The following is a 22456-nucleotide window of genomic DNA, read 5'->3' as shown; positions in this document are numbered from 1 at the left end:
TACCCAGTCTTGGGCAGTTCTTCATAGCAGCATGAGAACTAACTAATACAAACATTTTTTCCATTTTTAAATACTTTTCAAAAGGCAAAAGAAAAAGCAAAACATATTCATTTATTTTGGTAATCAAATATTATAGTTCCAGAATTGGCCTCCCAATTTCAGCACACTGTCCTTGATTTCAGTATTTATCTCCTACTTGATTTTGTCTCTGGTAAGAGGGATATAGGTCTGTTAGCTGTAGCCAGAATGAAAAGAACCCAGCAATGCTTTTAAAATCCTCCTACTTACAGATGAAGAAGTATTTCAACTTATGGGGGGAAAGTTTAGTGCTAAAAAAGTTCAGTGCAACCCTATTCACAATAGCAAAAACTAGGAACCAAGCCAAATGCCCAGCAATGATAGACTGGATAAAGAAAATGTGGCACATATACACCATGGAATACTATGCAGCCATAAAAAAATGATGAGTTCATATCCTTTGCAGGGACATGGACGAAGCTGGAAACCATCATTCCCAGCAAACTAACACAAGAACAGAAAACCAAACACCACATGTTCTCGATCATAAGTGGGAGTTGAACAAAGAGAACACATGGACACAGGGAGGGGAACATCACACACCAGGGGCTGTTGGGGGGATGGGGGTAGGAGAGGGATAGCATTAGAAATACCTATTGTAGATGGTGGGTTGATGGGTGCAGCAAACCACCATGGCACATGAATACCTATGTAACAAACCTGTATGTTCTGCATATGCACCCCAGAACCTAAAGTATAATAATAATAATAATAATAATAATAATAATAATAAAGTTCAGTGCAACCATTCAATATTGTAGTAGCTAATCCTGGGGTGTGCTGGAACCAGTTCATATGAAATAAGGAGAGCCACTTTTTGCACACCTCTTCCCAATTCTACATTTAGTGATACCATGTTGCTAGCTCTAAACTGACCACTGTAGAAGTATTTATACCATGTAAACTAGCAAAGGCAATGCTACAAATCAAGGTTTTTGTTTTGTTTTGTTTTGTTTTTTAAAGAACCTATTATTAAACTTTTACAAGACTGCTAACTTAATTCCTTGAACTGTTGACTTGCATCTCTGTGAGTCTAGAAACCTATTCTGTCTTGTTAACTGTTGTGCCTTCAGGGTTCACAGCACCAAGTAAGAACTCAATAGTTATTTGTTTAAGGAATAAATGAATGGAATGTTTATACAATGTATACAATTAGAAAACCTATTTTATTCTTTTTAAATCCTTGAATGAAATTTATTTGCTATATCTAAGGGCTGCACTATGACAGAACTAGTATAAGAATCCATTTCTCGTCATTTCTTAGTACTATTTTTATGAAGATACACTGCGTATTTGGAGTTAGAATTTTTAATTGTATACCCAAATATATGTAAGCCACACATATTAGAGTAATTTTATTAAGTAAATATTGTTGATTAATAAGAACAAAATCAACTATCTCAATAATGAGTGAATACTCCAAAAAGCATTAATAAAAGCAATGTGCATCCCTAAGACACTGGCCAAGATAAAAATTTTTTGCATTTCCAAAATGCTTTCTTTCCAGTGGTAATCTCATAAAGGCAGTATATAGGAAGAAATTGTGTTAGTAAAGTATGCTTGTAACGTAATACATTGGTAATGTTAGGAATGATGTTAGTAATGTAGTAATGTGCAAAAGCTCATTCCTTTAAATATAAAGAACAAATAATGTGCAAAAGCTCATTCCTTTAAATATAAAGAACAAGTAAGCAAACCATGCAACTTAACGCATACTGTTCCAAATTCTGTATACTCACAGTATGCTAAGGGAAAAAGGCATGCCTACTAAGCAAAAAGTAGAAACCATATAAAACTCTGATGCAAAGACACTGGACACCACAGCAAAGATTTGACAGAATGCAAACCTCTTCAGAACTCCCACGTGTTGTGATGTAGCCACTCTGGACCAAAAGCTTTAGAGAAGTGAGATTAAGAAAGCAAGGTTTCCTGAGGTCATCAAAAACCATAATTTATTGCCTGGGACTGGTTTAGATTCTGGAAGCTTACAGATGATGAAGTTTATCAAACAAAAGTATTTGCTGGCCCCTAGATTTGCAAGGAAACTAGATTTGATCCTTACTGCTGGCACTATGAAAACATGAAGTCTCAGCATTAAACAAAATGAAGTTAAATACTATGAGACATATTCCATTTATCATCTTTCATTAGCTTTTTACACCACATATTAACATAGATTTTTTCATACTACATATTAACATTTTTGTATTATAGGCACATTTGAAGTTTTGCCGAAGTCTATGATTAACAAACCTACTCCAGATAATTAATACTGAAATACTCCTTACGTGTTTAAGTAAGTAACTACATATTATATAACGTCAGTAATATTATCAAATATTATGAAGAGCTAGGTAATTTACTTGCTTTTTCAAAAAAGGTAAATATAGCTAAGAGTTAATTCTCACACAACTTTATGAAGTAGGTGTGTTGTTATTAGCCTAAGTTCAGAGAAGGTAAGTAAACTGCCAATATAATACAACTTATTAATAGTAAAAATAGGATTTGAAATCAGGCAGTTTGCCTTCATTCTGTACTTTTAACAACTGCACTCTACTGTCTATCTTGTTACCTATTTGGAGTGTATTGCAAACTTGAAATGATATTTTACCTAAGTTCAAAACAAATTAAGGATAGCACTTCTACCAAAATGATATAAATAAAGGTGTAGCATACTAACTGTATGCTTTTCTCCATAATAGCAAATCCCCTGCTCAGGCCAGTATAGCATAGCCGCTTAAGAAAAATGAATTAGGAATTGAATACTTAGAAGCCAAAGATTGTAAACATGTACTAAAATATTTTGTGTAAAAGCCACATTCTCAATGTATGGTAATTAGTTCGGGTTCTTGATACTTATAACTACCCAAAAGAGAGTTGTGTAAGCCTAATCTTTGATCTTTGGTCCCAGAAAATCACTAAGCAAAAACTTGAAAACTATCTCATTGAGGGACCAACACTTTGCTTCTCTGGGCACTTATGAGCAAATATTAATTTCACTTTATGGTATGAACCATAATTTACATTACAACGTTCACTTTAAATGTTGTATGAGATTTAAATCAATTCCAATAAAGCAATTTCCTTGAAAACACATTGCCTATGTTAATGACCTGGTGTCTCGAGGTGCCTTCTATGAGGACTGAAAGAAATAATAATGGTAGAAAATTGAAAGAACAGAGACACTCACCCTAGTTTTGGCATCGATCTGACCGCCTCGATCCAGTAAGAGTTTCACCATGTTTGTATTTCCCCTTTTGGAAGCCACATGCAGAGGAGTGATTCCATTCTATACCACAGAAAGACCAAACAAGAGCTGTTGGGTATGACAGGGCATGATGGCGATGCCTTTGTGTTAAAGGCCACAAAGGAGGCTGTGACCTATGTGGTAATTTGATCCACAATTTCAACTCTTTCTATGTCTTTGATTTTTAAGGAACAAAAATCACACAAATCACAAAACAATATAGTTAGAGAATGAAAAATGGAATGAAACTGCATAACTAAGTTAGTCAATAACTACAAATTATGTATAGAATGTACACATTACAGTCAAGAGACAAAGGGAACACTTTAATGTAATAGGAACAAAAATTTAAAATCTACCTAAGATAGGGCCCTAGTGTAAAGTCTTTCTTTCTATAACATCCATGCACTTAAAGAGTCTGAACTCTTAAGTTTTATGATGCTTAAAAATAGAATACAAATATTTATATTAATATTCAATATAAAAATGATTCTTAAAAACATCTCCTTCAAGTTGGGCATGATGGCTCATCCCTGTAATTCCAGCACTTTGGGAAGTTGAGGTGGGAGGATTCCTTGAAGCCAGGAGTTCAAGACCAGCCTGGGCTACATAGTAAGACCTCATCACCACAAAAAATTTTAAAAAATTAGCCAGGCATGGTAGTATGTGCCTGTAGTCCTAGCTACTCAGGAGGCTGAGTCAGGAGGATTGCTTGAGCCCATGAGTTCAGGGCTTCAGTGAGCCATGATCGTGCCCCTGCACTACACCCTGGGCAACAGAGCCAGACCCTGTCTCTAAACAGCAACAACAACAAACAAACATCTCCTTCAGAATAATTCAGTAAGAAAAACAGCTTGAAAATAACAGAACATAGTTTCACTGCAGATGACTTCTTAGTACAAAAACATTACACATACAAATTATATTTATTTATTTTATTGGCTATCACTCATCATCATTATGGCAAGGATATGTACCTGATTTTTTGTGTGTCATAATTTTTGAATATTCATATTCTGCATTAACTGTATATTAAGTATACTGATATATACCACTATTATGTAAGTGAATTCTTTCTAATAAAAGCATACCATGAAACATGTAACAATGTGACACCTTTCATGTATTTTAGTAAGACTTCATGGGAACAAATTCTCAATTCATTAAAAACAATTCCCTATCAAATTGTGTGCACCACAGTCATCATAAGACATTCTACTTATATATTTTATAGTTAACATTTTAACAGTTTATTTATTGACATGACTTATCAGGATTCACGGCATGATTATTAAATATAACTGTTCATACTGGTCAGAATTAATGTCCTCTTTAACTATTGGAAATGATTTGTGCATGAATTTACAACATTCTTATTTTCTGCTTAAGCCAAGATGACTTCTTGTGGTTTAAAGAAAGAAAATGAAAAATCTAATATCTCCAGCACAGATCCAGGTAAGGAAAAAGAAATAAAATCTTTAAGACAGCCATTGGTGTTCCTTTTTACTTTCTTAAAGTACTTATTTACTGCTATCTAGAATGAGAAACTATTTTAATCCATACCCTGGCTGTGAAGTCCACAGCAGCTCCCCGGTTTAGAAGAAGAGTTGCCACGTTGACATTTCCGTAATGTGCAGCTATGTGCAAAGGGGTAAAACCACTCTATGAAAGCAAAGATATGATGGTCAGTATAGCGCCTCACTTTTCTATGTTGCAGCCATTGTATTAGTGAAGAAAGTCACATGGTAACGGTCTACCTAACATATAAGCAATAATAAATGCTTTAGTAAGATCTTAAATCTTAACGTTATAAGGTGGTACATAAGTAAACATATAAAAAGGTAAATAAATATTCTACATTTATTGGCATAATATTCATGGCATATTTTTAATTAACTTAAATATTTATTTATGAGATTTGTTGTTTATACAAAACAGTGTTTCTTAAGTTGGTCTTGCATATTAAAGAAAACCAGAATATGATTAAACAACATAAAGTTTCAGCCATAGGATTAACATATCAATGAACTTGGTTAATGTCTTTTCAGAGAAGATTCAAAACCAGTGTTTTGTTTTACTTTTGTTTTAAAAAAGCAGTATTGGTTGGCATTATAATTTTGGAAGCATGAAAGTATGTTGAAAATTTTACAAAGGATATAGAATTTGTTCCACATCATTTACACTGTCATGATATTCCTATACACTGTTACAACATAGATTAAAAATACAAAAATTAAAAATATATCTTGGCCATCAATAAGGAATATAAAGGAAGAAGAAATTCAGCTTACTCCAATTTTGAATGTTAAAACAAATTTTAATCAATACAATAAATCTAATTTAACAACCAGTGTTAAATCAACTCAATGGGCATTACAGAACGTTTACTCTCCAAAATGTGAAAAAATAAGTCTGAAAATATCAAATGAAAAAAATAGATTTCCTTTCTTTCCTTTTTCTTTTTCTGATGAAAATCTAGTTGAAAAATCATTGCCATTTTCGCAATAAGAAGCAATAACTCTTTTTTTAACAAAGTAACACAAGATCTGGATAATTTCTTCCTTACTTCTCCATAAGTTTCACTACTTAACATCAAAAAGATTATGGAAATAGAACTGTATTTGCTTTGCTATCACATTCTGCAGATTTTGGGTTACTTGGTATCGCTCTCTTTTAGTTCAAATGAATTGTTTACTGTATTGTTTTTAAGAAATATTTTCAAAATTACAACCATTTTTTTCTATTGAGTTGATACATAGGCTTTGGTGACTTTGTTTTAAAAACACCCTAATTAAGCATTCAGATACCTTAGGTAATGAAAATTTGTGCTATTACTGTAGCAACATTGGCTACAAATAATTTCTCACTTAGAGAGAAGTAAGACACAAAATAAGAACAGTAACTATTAATCGAAATCCCACATCTATGATCAAGATATTTTTATTTCACATTTACATCATGCCAATATTCATGTCAAAATGGAGGGGGAAATCAGCCCTCAACCTGGCTGTTATTTGATAAAATGTCAAATTTTATATTTTAGGAAATAATTGACTAAATTTGTTTCATTTTTATATTGATATTTCCTGTCACTCAGACATATCCTGAGTGTGTGTCTATTACTGATGTTACAATTTAGTTTCAGAAAAACATACTGAGGCTGGCTGAATCATTTTCAAAGTATTTAAATATAGTAATATCATTTACAAAAATAAACTAACTTAGTGTCTGATATATCCTCACTGATCATTCATAATGATACCCAGGCTGTGAATCTTGGATCAGCACAAAACTGGTATCAGCCCTTCAGAGGAACTCTTCCCTGATTAACATGGAAGCAGGAGGCAGAGTTCACATTTCTACAGGATTAGACAAAGGGGTTTCTATTCTTTTTACTCTATTGTCTTCAAGGAAATACTTATAACTCAGTAAAAATTCACCCAAACTTCTGCTTTCACAATGTTTAGAGCCAATACAGATTTCAAAAATGTATCTTAAATAATCATCAAAAAGCATCTAAGAAAGTAAAGGTATTGAAATTAGTTATTAAGGTATCAATTTGTATGGTTCTAGTTGTGAACAAGTTCACCAAGCAGTTGGGCTTTCCATTGTCTCTGACCTAGGTTCCATGCAAAGATAGGGAACAAAAGAAATAACACAAATAATTCAAGTATACTCTGTGAGAATGCTCATAAGTCCACAACCTAGTCATCAAATGAGATGATAGTCTAAAGAATCCCCTCAGCAAAACAATAACGGACCTACATAAATAGTCACTTGTTTTTGAGTATAGGTTAATTTGTGTAATACACATCAACAATGTTTGTGTTAGTGTCTCTCTGTAGCAATGGCCAAGGAGAGACTACTAAATACAGACATATACAAACACACCATACTGAGAGGCTTCTGAACTTAATGTTCTTATTGATTGAAGTGACTTATTTTGGAATGTGGAAAATACACGATTCTATGACAAGTATTTTAAGACTTAGAAGAAAAAGTAATTGGTCTGCTCTTGATACGTTCAATAATATCATTTATTATATAAAATGTGGTAAAGAAAAAGAGCATACAGAAAAAAGGGCAACTGCAATTAGGTAAAAGACAAAACACAGAGAAACCTCCCAAATTTTCACTTCCTAAAACTCTAACCTGAGAATTCTCATTAAGGAAATAAAATCATATCTCTTCTTGACAATAAGTTAATAGTAAAGCTCACTCATTAAAATATACGTTAAGAAAGAGTTTCATTTCATTCTCTAATAACCTATTTAAATAGTTTTACTGATAAAATAATGCTTCTATTATATGTTACATTAAATATCTTTGAATTATCAGTTTGCCTTCATTATGAGAAAGGTTTCCAAATTAATTTCCCATTAATGGAACTTGTAATCATTAGTGTGAATTAGTGAGCATCTATTCTAATTGGGCAAAAACTAAAAATAAAGACAAGGTAAATTTTGGTATAACCACAATACTGTACCTCAGTTGTCCTATTCACCATCATCTGAAGCAGTGTTGTTTGGGAGAAAGAGGGAAGATATTACACAATGCAAAATTATGGAAACAGTCAATCCGCTCACTGCAATTGGGTATACTGTTCCAACATGCCAAAATGCATTCTACTGAAAGAAGACATCCCCAAGCACTACACTATACAGTTTTATGTTTTAAATTCTATTATTTGTGACTAAAACAGAATAAGAAAGCAGATTTCTAAAAGCTCAACCTCATCTTTTAAAGAAAATTATCTTGCATTTAATTTTTTTAGATGGTCCCCTTCTTTCTGAAATACCTCTGAAAGTCATTTATCTCCTTTTATGACCAGAAATAATTTTGCATTATCACCATGGCCTACTTCTTTATCATCCCCCAGGAGGAGTCTGGCAGCCAAAGAATTCCTTTCCACAAATGTGTTCAGCTTTTACCTTGGATTGTACGTCAGCATTGTGGTCATTCTGAAGAAGGAGTGCGGCAGATTTGGTGTCGTCTTTCCTAGCGGCAATATGCAGAGCTGGCAGTCTCACTTTCCCTTTGGTGTCATTTTCCAAGAGGATGGCCACCGCCTGGTTGTGTCCTTGCTGGAGTGCCACAGCTAGAGGAGTAAAGCCATCCTGGTAAAATAGAAGGTAAAAATTGTCTGTTAACATCTTTAGATGCTAGAGATTTAGTTCTAAGCATGATGACTCTAATCTTTAATGATAATGATTGACAACCAAATATTACTGGGAAGATTAGAAGCAGATTATAACCAGTTATCCATCATATTATGGAATAGTTTAATCAAATGGCTTTCCTAATTTCTATTCTATACATTTTGAAAACCATCCGCATTCTTTAACAAACATACTACATACAGGATGTGCTCAAATGTATGGTTGCAATCAAAAAATAAAAGTGAGAACCAATCCTAAATAATGCCTCTGTTGGTAAAGCAGAAAAGTGGGGAGGGTAGACAGAATGGAGACCAAGTCTGACTGGGAATCGAAGATATGGTAACCAAGACAGGGAAATAAAATATATGATTGACTATGCAGGTTACTAAATATCACTGAATGGTTATGGAAAACAGCCCCTAGGGATGGAGTTGTCTATTATCAATTCAATTTTGGAAGTTTAGGGAACAATACGATCTAAAACTCTGGCAAATTAAGCTAATTTATTAATTATGCTCTTAATAGTTGAATTTTATATTATTTTGCCCATTTAGATACAAAATTACATGTGCTAGGTAATGTAGAAAAACCTGTTTTCAATTCTAAACTTAAGAAGACAGTAAAAAACCAGTAGCATGGGAAGTGAAAAGGTAGAGAAAACTTAGTAGTAGATAATCATGCTAGAAAACTTGGAAAGCTATATTTTTCTCTCTAGAAACAAGTATTCAGTTCTTGGAAAGGTGACAAGTACATCAAAAAGTAATATATTTTAGGCTCTACTTATGTGAAAGAAAAAAAAAAACACCCTTAATCCACAAAAGTTGGAAAACAAGTCTCAAAGTTAGAAGTTTCCTTTCACATAGAGAAAAAAATATGGACAATAGAATGGTAAATTGAAAGACTGCATTCTAGGCCGGGCAGGGTGGCTCACATCTGTAATCCCAGCACTTTGGGAGGACGAGGCGGGTAGATCACCTGAGGTCAGGAGTTTGAGACGAGTCTGGCCAAAATGGTGAAAAATCATCTCCTCTAAAAATACCAAAGAAAAAATTAGCTGGATGTGGTGGTGTGCACCTGTAATCCAAGCTACTTGGGAAGTTGAGGCAGGAGAATCGCTTGAGGCCAAGACTGCACTCTAGAGACGATGGTAATTTACCACAATTTAACTACTCAATTTTTTTCCAATAATAATTGTTTTAAAGTCACTGCAGACTTTTGAGGAAAAAATAGTTTTCCTCAAGTGTATTGTATCATGTATGCAGTACCAGCAATAATAATTTTTTAATAATAACTGATTATTAAACATAATACATTAACAGAATGGAAGAGTAAAGCATGTAGTATCTTAAGATGAAAAATAGTAGCCTGAATTTAGAACTTTGTTTGGCACATATTAAATGCTCTGTGAATGAGAAAAGCACAGACTCATTATCACATACATATTTAAATGTATTATCTCCTGCAGCACTGTGATAGTTTATATTAAAAGAGTGTGAAATTAATTTTTTCTTGGCGATGAGGCATTTGCTCACAGAACAGAATGTCGTTAAAAAGTTTTTGGCCTTTAATTTTGGTAACATTTAGGAAGAAGGAAGAGAGTAGAGAAATACTGTATAAAAATGGTACTGGAGAGACTGAGAACTCTCTTCTGAGAATTTAACCTTGGATCTTCACCATGTAGATTTCACTCTAATCTGTACTGCATGGGATAAGGCTAAACATTTGGAATGATTTGTTCAAGTACCTCAACTAAAAGGAAATCCATATTAAAGTTCGGTAGCTTCATTTTTCATCATTTATTTACCAATGCTAAGTGCCATAACTATGGGAAATTTTAAAACTTTAAATATTTCTTCTCAATCATGAATTTCATTGCCACATTGAATAATCGCACAATTATTTGATTTTAAAGTGATCATAATATCTTGATTAGTTATTAATTTTTGCAAATTAGCTACCAACCAGCTCAGGGCAAGTCCCTTCTTTAGGCATATTCACACATGTTCACATAGACTGTAGATGGTATTTAGCAATATAACACAGGATATCAAATGGCAATCAACCATACAGCCCTGTAAAATATTATTATTTTTTTTTTTTTACAGAATGATACACTAAAAGGAATACGTAAAGATTTATCCATGTGTGTTTTTTGATAACCATTAGTGCAGACAATGAGAGTTTAATCAATTAAGCTTATATATTTAATAGGAAAAAAGTAATTTTAGTTATTTAAATGAGTTTCTAAAATGAAACAAATAATAGATATATAATGTGTCTAAGCTAGAATTTAAAACCTCACATGATTTATTTGCAAAAGACACATTTCCTTGTGGAATCAGAGAGGATTTTAACTTTCTGGGGATCAAAGTATAACATGGCCACTACTGATGCAATGTACATAAAAGGGTATTTTTAGAACCAAACGGGAAATGCTACAGAGGTCTAGACCAAAGGAGCCAGAAGCCATGAGACAGCTGGGAATGCCAGCAAGCTCAGTTTTCCCAAATCCTACACTAGAAACCTTAAGTCTCTTTGGTAAATAGAAGCATTCTAGAGTAAAGGTTTCATCTGGTAAATGATTCTGCTTTCAAGAAAATCAAAATCAAATAAAACAAATATAGATGTCCTTATTTTGATATATTTCTCAGAGGCCCAGATGCAAAGATGCAGACTCATATTGTTACCTGAGCTCTGCCCGAAGATATTCACATGGTACTCATGGACAGAACTAGTGTCTGAGGAAAGAAAAGGTCCCAAATCATAAAAATCACACTATATCCAAGTGGCAAGAGTACAAAATCTGTGTGTATTGAATAGAGAACTCAAAAACATTTCATACTGGGCAGTTGTGTTTTCCAGTCATAGGTAGGCAACACGGTTTCATTCATAGTATTTTCTTGGATTCTTTTTAAACTAACAAGAATAAGCTGTCAGAAAGTCGTTGCAATTGGCTCCATAAAAAGTTTTCTCCCAAAGGGACTGGAAAAGGATTTATTACATTTTAATAACCTCTCCTTCTAATGCAGCATAGAAGGGAGTTCATGTCCTAAAGACTTAATTGTCCAGAAAGGAAGCCACATTAAAAATTATCTTAAGATAGTTTCTGGGTAACAAGAATCCACCAGTCTTCTTTCACTTCAAGCCAGGAGTTTTGAAATTTTATCAGTGGGGCCACAAAATATGAAATAGGAAAAGCCAAGCTCATATACTCTGGTTGAAAGAGGTGAGGAGAGACATGTCTCAGGCGAGCTCTCTTCCTCTCCTCTTGCATGTCAACCACTCCCAACTTTCCAGTGGCCCCAAGCACAAGAGCTTCTGGAGCATCACTTGAAATCACTGCCCCAGACAGCCCTTGAACTTGCTGCTCAATCTGCCTAAGTAAAAATGAGGAAAATGCAAAGCAGTTTCTACTTACTACGTGGAAAAATAAGTGCTTAGGAAAGAAAACTGATGTTGTCAAGGCCCCTGCCCACTCTCACTTATTATGTCCAGATGTCCTGGAACTCTTTAAAACTAGACTGATTTTGAACATTCTAGTCAATTGTTGCCATAATCAGTCACACAACCATGTTTCATAATTTGTGCTTCAATAAGGTACAGGGTTTTTTTTAGTGACATTCCTCATGAAACTGTGCTAACACAGATACTTATGAATTATTTCTGATGGTAAAAAAGTTGTTCCATTAAGGAATTATATTAGATCCTAACAAAGATAAAATGTTGGTGAAAAGAGATGAGTAGAATTTACTGTAATCGAATTTTAGAATGGTACAAAGCTCCCAAAAGGCCAGAGGATGGGAAACTGATGGAGGCATGATTTTATGTAAGAATAAATAGACACGAATCCAAAATGAAGGCATAAACTGATGGAACTCCGTGCACAAGCCTGAATCATTTGTTCACAGCCACTGTTGCGATTATAATAGTAACATGAACGTTCCTAGCATATTTTAGACAAAGTAATGGAGATTATTTGCAGACTGATATAAAGAATATGGACATTAAGATCAAAGAATTCAAGACTTTAGGGCTGACAGTCTTACCTCTGTAGCAGTGCTCTGATTAGCTCCGTTTTCCAACAAATATTTCACAACATCAATGTGATTCTCTTGGGCAGCCATGTATAAAGGAGTAAAGCCATTCTGAGGACAAGAAATAAAAAAAGACATCTTCAATCATTTGTATAAGAGAGAACACGAGGAAGTAAACCTTCGACTTAGTGAAGCTATATAAAATACTTTCATAATGAAGAAATTATACACATTTTTACCATTACAAAGCTAGACAAAATTGCAGTGAACCAAGCCCCATACACAATTCCTAAAGCAATGAGGAAAAAGAGCTAAGGAAGATAGTTTCCCTCATTTCCTGTCTTCATTTCAGTACCAGAGAGTCACATTTCTCATCTGCTAACACGGTATTAAAGATGCTTAGTGGCCAGGCGCAGTGGCTCATGCCTATACCAGAACTTTGGGAGGCCAAGGCGGGTGGATCATGAGGTCAGGAGCTTGAGACCAGTCTGAACAGTGATGAAACTCCACCTCTACTAAAACTACAAAAATTTGCCAGGTATGGTGGCACAGGCCTGTAATCCCAGCTACTCGGGAGGCTGAGGCAGGAGAATCACTTGAATTCGGGAAGCGGAAGTTGCAGTGAGCCAAGATCCGGCCATTGCACTCCAGCCTGGGTGACAGAGTGAGACTCTGTCTCAAAAAGAAGATATCTTAGTGTTTTTTTAGCATATTTGGTATCTCGGTGTCTATATAATTCTATAACATATGGAATTATCACTATATATAGCATCTTCATAAAATAACATCTATATAATATCTTCTGTATTTATCATTCATAAACAATATTTAAAAAGACCATGGTTATCTTGAATATACACAGTTTAGTTAGCACGCTTAGTGAAGTAATTTACTACTCACAGCAGAATAGTCTAGGAGAGACTACAAATTTGATTGAAAATTTAAAAGTCCGTATTTCAGTGTTCTGATTGAGGCAGTATGGTTTATACGGAACATCTTTATATTGCTTTTTAAAGCCATTTTGAAATTCTATCACTCATTCTCACTTTCACTTTCTCAGTTATTTACTAAAATATAGCCACTGGTGGCTAGACTATCACTGAGCTACAGTGATAAATAAGACAGACACATGCACCCTAATGAGCACACACTATGGTAATATTATAACATTATTATAATCAGAGATTTTTAAAATTACTGAAATTGTATAACACGAGTTTTAAATCAAATTTAAATGGGAATGTTTTCTTTTCATCAGAGCCTTAGGAATATGTAATGTCTCATTAAGGAAAAAACCTACAAAACCTTCTTGTGAAATAATTCATAAGCTCTCCAAACCATGTAGACCTAAACATAGATGCTTCCTTAAACTTTCCGTGCATTAACAAGAATAAGTAAAAACACAGATCAGAGTTCAGAGATTTTTTAAAACTTAAGAGAAAACTTTTTTTTTTCTTTTGAGATGGAGTCTCGCTCTGTTGCCCAGGTTGGAGTGCAGTGGCACAATCTTGGCTCACTGCAACCTCTGCCTCCCAGGTTCAAGCAATTCTCCTGCCTCAGGCTCCCGAGTAGCTGGGACTACAGGGAGAAAACATTTTTTAAAGATCCTTTTTTGGAAATATAAATTCTTCTGTATATATCGCATAAGTGTAGAAACATTATTTAAAATGGCCAACATCCAGCAAAATATAAAGAGAGAGTATACAAGTAGACCAAGTAGAGTGATTTTAAATTAGATTATAGAAGAAACTCTTCAGGCTTCAAATGTTGGAGGAAAATTTAGAACTAAAAAAGAAATATAAGAGGAATGAATTAACAATGTTGTAGGATTCAGGAATAACTTGCTAGCTGGATAGCATATTTAAAAAAAAAAAACACACAGCAAGCAGGTGAAATCTTGTGTATTTTAAGAACACTGAAGAGGTGGCGGAAGGATAGAATTAGAGATTCAAAGGAAGGGAAAGCCAGTGAGGATGGTAAAAACAATGAGTGGGTGTGGAATGGGGCTCTTTCATGACAAGCAAAAGGCAGGGATGAAAATAAAAGAAAAAGAACTTTTGATACAGTAAAACAATTTGCTAACATGCTTTTCTCTGACAGTCTTATAGATAGACCAAGAGAAAGGGAATCAGGCAGAGGTTGCCAGATCAGCAGGAGAAAGGAGATGTACTATGCTGAGGTCCCTGCCTGAGAAAGGACCCTGCCCTGGGTTCAGAGCTTTAGAGGGACCTCATCCGGCTGGGCAGGGCAAAGAATCCTGAGGGCCAAGAGGACATGCTCACCACGACCCTACAGCTCCTCCATGACCAGAGTCCCTGCCTAGGTGTTCCCAAGTGTGGCTCCAATGCTCACTCACACTTCTTCCTTGGGTTCATCCTCTCAAGTGTCCATTGGTGTGCATACCCTTTGGGAGACAGAATGATGGCCCCCACATATGTCCACATCCTAATCTCTGGAACCTGTAAATGTTACCTAATTTGGCAAAAGGAACTCTGTAGATGTGATTAAGTTAAAAACAATTGATATGAGGAGATTATCCTGGATTATCTAAACCAGCTCTGTGTAATCACTGAGGTCTTTTTACAAGAGCAAGACGGAAGGCAAAGAGGAGAGAAGATGCTACGCTGCTGGCTTTGGAGATAGAGGACAGGGCCATGATAAAAGAATGCAGTGTTAGAAGTTGAGAAAGGCAAGGAAAGGGATTCTCACCTAGAGCCTCCGGAAGGAAACAGCAATGCCAACATCTTGGTTTTAGTCCTGTAAGACTAATTTCCAAAGCTAAAAAATAACAAATTTGTGTTGTTTCAAGCCATTGGTGGTGTAGTAATTTGTTACAGTAGCAACAGGTGTATAATACACACCCTTCAAGCTGTTTGCTAGGGAAGGTAGAAGTGGGAGATGTACAAAGCTTAAATATGTGCAGGTGTGTGTGTCCACACTCTTACATGTGATGCTCCTGTCACACAGATGGAGTCAGGGACAGGAGTAGAAAGGGGACAGGGTGGCAGGCCCCCAGGATTGGCACTGCCCTCATCACAGTCCTGTGTGTAACTCCAAGCATTCCAGGATGTCTAACTTTGGACCTGTCATGATTTACCTGTCAAAATAGGAGATACTTAACCATTTTTTAGCTTATGTAGCTTTTAATTTTAAAAAATAAATTGCAAGCGGGCCTCTTTTGCATTCCTTGTCCTGGGACCTACAAAGAGATGAGCTAAAGTAGTAGAGGAGAAAAGGAGGGGAATATCAAGGCTTATAAAAAATATCAAGGGAGACTACTGAGTATCTACCCAGAGGAAAAGAAGTCACTATACGAAAAAGATACTTGCACACATGTGTTTATAGCAGCACAATTTACAGTTGCAAAAATATGGAACCACCCCAAATGCCCATCAATCAACAAGTGGATAAAGAAATTGTGGTATGTGTATATACCATGTACTAACACCCAGCCATAGAAAGGAATGAAATAAGGGCATTTGCAGCAACCTGGATGGAACTGGAGACCATTATTCTAAGTGAAGAAACTCAGGAATGGAAAACTAAACATCATATGTTCTCACTCTTAGGGGGAGCTAAGCTATGAGGATGCAAAGGCATAAGAATGATACAATGGACTTTGGGGACTTGGAGGTGAAGGTGGGAAGGAGCTGAGCGATAAAGACTACAAATTGAGCACAGTGTACACTGCTCGGGTGATGGGTGTACCAAAATCTCAGAAATCACCACCAAAGAACTTATTCATGCAACCAAACACCACCTGTTCCCTTAAAACCTATAGAAATAAAAAATTAAAACAAAACAAAAAATCAAGGAAGAAAGTATCAAGTATATGGGGAGAAGGGTAGTGACAGACGAACATTCAAGATCTTGGTTACAGCATTTCACAAACATCACTTGTGTGCCTTGTGCCATGACATTGGTGTGCTACAGCTTCCAGCAAAGTAGGGGAGCAAATGTGAAGAATGATAAAAGTGAAAGTGACTTACTGAGCTTCTGTTATATCCACTGTAAAAAATGCTTTGAATATATCTCCTTAAATTATAGTGTCCTGGTTTGTCTGGGACAGCTCAAGTTTATCATAGTATCCTGGAGTAATTATTAATAGTGCCTCAGTTTGGATGATAAATGACCTAATACTATATCTAATACTTAGAATAGTGCTGCAACATTTGTACTATTATTCTCATTCAAACTGAGGCAGCTGAGGCTCAAATACCTACATAATTAAGCCGAAATCTTGCAGCTAATAAGTGATCTGCGAGTGACAGGCAGGTGGCAGTTTCTGAACAGTCTCTTCCCTGTAATGGTATTAGAACTCCATCCTGTGGATGAATTTTCCTCAGTCTGGTTGTGTGATAGAATCTCCTGTAAGAGCTTTTAAGAGTGCCTAGGTACCACTCTACCACCTCGTCCCTACTGAATTGGAGTCTCCATGTGCAGAGCCCAAAAATGAACATTTTTTAAAAGCACATTTTTTAAATTGCCTTGAAAAGTTTGTTTCAGGTGATGCAGAAAAGTTGAATGTATTTTGGTAGGGAGCACCATAATCACATTTGCATTTTAGAAAGTTCATTCTGGTGAAAACAGATGCCTTGGCTTGGGGTGCTAGGAGACAAGAAAGGAAGTAGGTTGTCAATCAGCTCCTGCAGTACCCTTTGCAGTAGTGTACATAAAAGATGAAGGAAGCTTTGGTTCAGAGATTGGAGAGTTGTTTATTGTTACAAAACATGTGAAGTAAGGCAATAAGGATTTACTACAGGTCCTTAAAATGTGGAAATTATTGTCTCTTAACTTACCGGTATTTAACAACAAAAAATAGCCCACTGGAGAATGTAAAACATGCCTTTGGGTAATTAGGACAAGGCATAGCAGCACTTTAACACCACTCTACTGTAAACTTTATAGGAAAGCATTTATCATCACATATTAATAGCTTAAGAACATAACTGTATTGGCTTCTGCGTACATGCATCCAGGTGCTTTCCAACACCTTTTGTCTCTGTGTGTTTCTAAAAAGTCTCTGGTTGCATGTAGGTACGAAAATAGATGCATTTTCTCCTTTTTGGTATAAAAAAGTCAAAGATATCCACAGCCCAGGCTGATACTGAGTGGGTGAAATAAGAACAGCATTACCAGTTGTTACAGTAGTTCTGGTGTGACCAACAGGTGCCCCTAGCAACTGGTTATTAAATATTTTGAACATTACCCCTGTATATAGAAATCTATGAATTATTTGTTATTCATTATATTTACTCAACAAAAATATGTTTGGTGACTTTTCACTGCTATGCATTGTGTTCAGTTTTAACGATTCAGAGACAAAATGCAAGGTTCCTGTTTTAAGAATTCACAGCCCAGAGACTGAGATGGACAAGTTAGCAAAATTCTGTATTACAGTTTAGTGAACACCTATATAATTAGCTTTTTAAAAAATTACGTGTTGGATATAAAGAGAACACAGATGAAAGACCCATAATTCAACTAAATAAGGAAATGATATCTGAAGGAAGTTACTGGGAGTAATAGCTAGAAGACACTGAAGACACAGAAGCAGGAAAGGTATTTGAAAGAGAAGTAACACCATGCAATGAGACAACACAGGACGTAAGGAAACTTACAAATAACGCATTGTTACTGGGGAGAAGCAGCTGAGATAGGCAGCGATCAGTCCCTGTTTGCCTTGCTGAGGAGTCTGAATTTTATTCTGAAAGCCTTGTGAGGAATTGTTTTTTGTACAGGGGTTTGACACAGATACATTTGCTTTTTAAAGATATTACTTGGTGAGGAATGGGGAAGATACATTGGAAAACAGAGGCCAGACTATAGTCCAGAAGAGTGGAAAGCAGGTTTTTGTTAAATCCCAAGAAGTGAGAATTACAAGTATTAATATGATTTTAGTATTTTAAAATGTAATTTACTCTTTATTTATTTATACTCTGCTTCATGATTAGGAAGATTAGCAGTGCATTCTGTCTGTATTATTTATCAGTCATTGATAATAGTTATCAGGTTTATTAAACAGCTATAATGCTTTTCTTCAAATATAGAAATCATGCTGTATTTTAGGGAATTCAAACACTTATTACAAAAATATCTTCCTATTTACATTAGTAATGTAACTATAAACCAGTAATCAGGTTTTAGCCAATGGTGAAAATTCCTTTCGGTAATTGGATTATCTTGGCAAATTGAATGTGCAAGAGCTAATATTTATATTTTTACATATTGGATGTAGATTTAATGAAGCTTTTGGAAAATCTTTAAAGCAAGTACATTTATTGATATTCATAAGTCATTTCAAAGAAATTATACAGAGAAAAATACTGTTAATATACAAGGTAATTAATGGTTTAGCACCAATGTTTTAGACAAGAACTTCAACTCTAAGAATTGTCATTATTATCAATTTTAAAGAATCTTAACTTTTCAGCCTTAATTTTCCTGGCATGCATAACTTTATTCTGCCCTTACACAAGTGAAGATTCATCACTTGGTTGACTTAAAAAAAGTGATCATACAAAATTACTTTTATCTTAATATAAGGGTCAATGTTACTATTCATTTTCAACAGTCTTTATAGCACCAGATTTGTTCTAAAAATTATTCCTAGGCACTGGGCTAGGTGTTCTGAAAGTAACAAACGTGAATACAATATTGTTCCTGCTTTCAAGAGTAAAAAAAATGACAATTCACAGAATACATCTATATAGAATCATTTAAGGCTCCAGACATACTATAATTTCCAAAAGAGAAACATGAATAAAATGCTGTTGGAATACTAAAGACTGAGCAATTAATTCCGTGAAGAAGGTATATTCTGGCCTATGCACACAGATCAGAGAGAACATTGGGAGGTCTAAATGAAATCAGGATGGCAGATACAGAGAAAGTGGAATGTTCTTTATTGTTCTTTTCTCTTCTTGCTCCATTGTCTCTTAAAAGATGTGGTATCTGTAGGGGAAGTATGAGTGTCTTTGCTGCAGACACATATTTCACTTGGGGGATTTTTCCCTCTAAACCTGAGTCTAATGAATAGTGAAAGAACAGTAAGAGAAATTACTAGTATGGGTAAAAGCCAAAGCAAGAATGCATCTTGAAAAGAATTCTTACAGGTCTTAAAATTAAAAAAAAAAAAAAAAAACCTTCAAAGATCTCTTAGCCAGAACTTAATATAGAAAACTACAATTCATTATATTACCACTCAGCTAAAGATAGACCTTAGGTAATTTCATAGATGATGCATAAACTAAATCACATTCTCTAAAATATATCACAAGAGTGGAAACTGATTACGGAAATTTCAAATGATTACACAAAATGTCTGTGTAAACTACTCATTTTATTTGTTCTTACTTTCAATCTTACATTGCTAAGCTTATTAAATATATTTCAATGATTAAAAGAGACTGCCCTATTTTCCTAGATGAAAATGTTGCAGCATTTTCATCTAGGAAACAGATGTCACCATTTTACAGTTGAGGAATTTTTAACCCAGAGATTGAGTGACCACCAAGTAGACTGGCCAGTTACAGAGGTTAAGGAGAGAATAGGAGGTGAACAAATACAGCAAGTGCAGAGATACTGCAAACTCTTACCATATCTTCTTCAACTTTCAGGCCTCGACATAAGTGTTACTCTCTCTGAGAGGCTTTACTTAGTACTCACAGAAATGCTTAGCACATAGTAGGTGTTCAATAAATATTTGTTACATAAATGAATAAAGTAAAACAGAATTCAAATTCCTCTAGCCCTAGAAAGGCCTTCAAGTGAATTCAGCTCTGGTTAACATCTTCACTACAACCTTATGAGAAACTCTGCATAACTAAGCCACCACTCCACAGTGGCTGTGATGATAATATTTATTGCTGTTTTAAGCTAATAATATCCACACTAAGTTTGGGGACGATCTGTTATGCAGCAATAGTCAACTAACATAAAGTCTAATACAGTCCTATATAATCTGGCCCTCACCTACCCTGCCAACCACATCTCTTACAACTTACATGCTTCCTTCTGTTTGGAAAAGAAACTCATATCTTAGACATTTATTTTCAAATTTTGTAGTAATAAGAATGGTTACAGAAAGATCTGGGTTCAAATATGTAAGTAGAATTCCTCTTTTGAAGAAGCACCCCATCTTTTGCAGGCAGGTCAATGTCAAGATTTATGTTTCTTCATAGAGCAGAACTCTTCAGCAGGCTTAACCATGACATGCTAGGAGGATCTTCACAGACTCAGTTAGTACTGGTTGGGAAATACTACTCTAGTTCCCATCCCAGATACTATGCATCTTCTTCTTCCTCGGAATCAGCATTATGAGAGATTAGGTGGAAAACATCCCCAAACTGTCATCAAGCTTTAAGGTCAGGATGATTCAAATTATTTCCCTAAATATATTGTGAATGCACAGCTGCAAAGGATGTAAAAAACCAATGGGTACTAATCGTTGTCACAAAAACAAAGACTACTTTGTGTACTCTGGGGGAGCATTTAAAGGAAAAGGACAAAATATATGATTATATACGTGTTTAGTATTAATAGTTAAGAAGGCATCCTATTAATTAAAGTACATATACATTTTCGCAGATAATCTGAAGTTGACAATTCTTAGCCAGGGTTAGGATATTATAAATTATTTTAACTACTTTCCTCTCTCCAAAGATGATTAAAAGATTAATTCATAGTTAAACTATCCAATGACATTAAAATGACTAATGTCCTAAATCTTTCTAGGGAGGTTAAGTTTTATCAAGTGTTTTCTATGTCATCCTGTTTTATCTCCGCAACTATGCTATTAGGCCACTTTTATGATGAGACTGTGGCTCACAGTTATTCACCCAAGGACACACCAAGTGGCAAGACTAAGATCTGAACCCTAAAGGGATCCAAACTCAGTATTCTCTTCACTCCCTCAGCTGCCCTTTTCAATAAGGATCAAATTGCCTCAGACTCAAAAAGTTTGAGGCAGGATAATCACTGAAACCAGGGAAGCAGAGGTTGCGGTGAGCCGAGATTGCACCACTGCACTCCAGCCTGAATGAGAAAGCAAGACCCTGTTGCAAAAAATATATATATATATATTGTTTCAGAGAACACCTGTACTTTTATCTAGTAATTGGACAATTAACTTTCTTCTACTTTCACCTAAGCCATTTACTAGGGATGAGCTGGAAAGCTCTGCCTTGTGACATGGAATTTCTATGACCTGCTTGATGAAGAATGTTCAAATGTTTTCTTAGGCATAGGAATTCTTCCGGTTTTTTGTTTCCAGTGGGTAAGAAATTTGGGTGGTGTTAGTAAGAAGAGAGAAGTCTAGGCACTTTACATTTGTTATCTAATGCCAGCAGTCCATTGAAACAAATACTGTATCTTTATATGACTCAAGTAAATTAGCATTCACAGGGATTAAGAAGCATGCCTGAAGTTTCACATTACTTAAAACATGGAGCTGGGATTCGAACCCATGTTTAATTCCAAAACTCATGTTCTTTCAACTATACTGTTCTGCCATGTGTTTTAACAGCAAATTCCGCAGATGATATTATACGATGTCTGGTTATTGCCAGCAAACAGAAAGAAAATACTGTATTCCCTCTGGGTCTACCATGAGCCCTGCTTTCAGTTTCTCATGGATAAATTACCAAGAAAGCCGGGCGCGGTGGCTCAAGCCTGTAATCCCAGCACTTTGGGAGGCCGAGACGGGCGGATCACGAGGTCAGGAGATCGAGACCATCCTGGCTAACACGGTGAAACCCCGTCTCTACTAAAAAATACAAAAAAATTAGCCGGGCGAGGTGGCGGGCGCCTGTAGTCCCAGCTACTCGGGAGGCTGAGGCAGGAGAATGGCGTGAACCCGGGAGGCGGAGCTTGCAGTGAGCTGAGATCCAGCCACTGCACTCCAGCCTGGGCGACAGACTGAGACTCCGTCTCAAAAA

General features: G+C 35.5%; 1 protein-coding gene across 1 annotated transcript in view; it reads right to left on the bottom strand.

The window, feature by feature from the left end:
* ANK2 (ankyrin 2) overlaps positions 1 to 22456 on the bottom strand; it is a 241025-nt gene that overhangs the window by 140135 nt on the left and 78434 nt on the right. Inside the window, 5 exon segments of the mRNA XM_017847754.1 lie at positions 3269 to 3367; positions 4889 to 4987; positions 7812 to 7835; positions 8257 to 8442; positions 12531 to 12629. Coding sequence (XP_017703243.1) covers positions 3269 to 3367; positions 4889 to 4987; positions 7812 to 7835; positions 8257 to 8442; positions 12531 to 12629 — 507 coding nt within the window.

This window comes from Rhinopithecus bieti, unplaced genomic scaffold (genome assembly GCF_001698545.2).
Source record: "Rhinopithecus bieti isolate Rb0 unplaced genomic scaffold, ASM169854v2 scaffold_947, whole genome shotgun sequence".
Lineage (NCBI taxonomy): Eukaryota > Metazoa > Chordata > Mammalia > Primates > Cercopithecidae > Rhinopithecus > Rhinopithecus bieti.
This window is presented reverse-complemented; position numbering and strand designations above follow the sequence as displayed.